The following is a 648-nucleotide window of genomic DNA, read 5'->3' on the forward strand; positions in this document are numbered from 1 at the left end:
TATAGGTTCTTTAAATTTTATTTCAAAATTATACATTAAAAAAATGAAAGAGGTTCCACCTCCACCCCCGTTGAATTTTCCAACCATACGACGGTCCTCTTTGCTAATGTTGTAACACAAACATTAATATTGTGTTCTTTATTGTCAATTTGCAACAGAAAAATATAATATATTCTTAACGTTTCTTGGTGATTGTCTCTTTATTTACGTATCAACTATAATGCAAATTGTAATCCAGACAGATATTGAAACAAAGTTAAATCAGCACTTGGTTGATACACGACCGTGTATCTTGATGTTATATATTGTTAGCAATTGTCTTTTCTATATATACATGTATATACCAAAATTTTAATATTATTCAATGCTATACACAAAAAAAATAGAATAATTTCCACCTACATCGTTGTTTTATTTTTTATTATATTATTATAGATATACGACAATCCTCTTCATTTTAATATTATTATTATACATTTTAATATTATTATGTAAACATCTGTTTTATGTGTTCTTCATTATCAATTTGCAACATGAAAAATGTAAAATTAACTCCTTTATATCAGATAGTATATCAAAATCAAATCACTATATATTGTCGTCAATTTTCTCTGTGTATCCTGTAATGAAAAAAATAATATCGCATAT

At 25.3% G+C, this 648-nt stretch overlaps 1 protein-coding gene across 2 annotated transcripts in view; it reads right to left on the bottom strand.

Moving 5' to 3' along the window:
- LOC116852486 overlaps positions 1 to 648 on the bottom strand; it is a 45,186-nt gene that overhangs the window by 13,092 nt on the left and 31,446 nt on the right. Inside the window, exon 3 of one of the 2 annotated variants that reach the window (XM_032832922.1) lies at positions 508 to 620. The exons of the other annotated variant lie outside the window; for it this stretch is intronic. Coding sequence (XP_032688813.1) covers positions 589 to 620 — 32 coding nt within the window. The 3' untranslated portion in view covers positions 508 to 588. Of the gene's footprint in view, positions 1 to 507; positions 621 to 648 lie in introns of those variants that run through there. 2 annotated transcript variants of the gene reach the window in all.

Source organism: Odontomachus brunneus, unplaced genomic scaffold (assembly GCF_010583005.1).
Source record: "Odontomachus brunneus isolate Ranch 3 - 2012 unplaced genomic scaffold, Obru_v1 Obru_scaffold_229, whole genome shotgun sequence".
In the NCBI taxonomy this organism is placed as follows: domain Eukaryota; kingdom Metazoa; phylum Arthropoda; class Insecta; order Hymenoptera; family Formicidae; genus Odontomachus; species Odontomachus brunneus.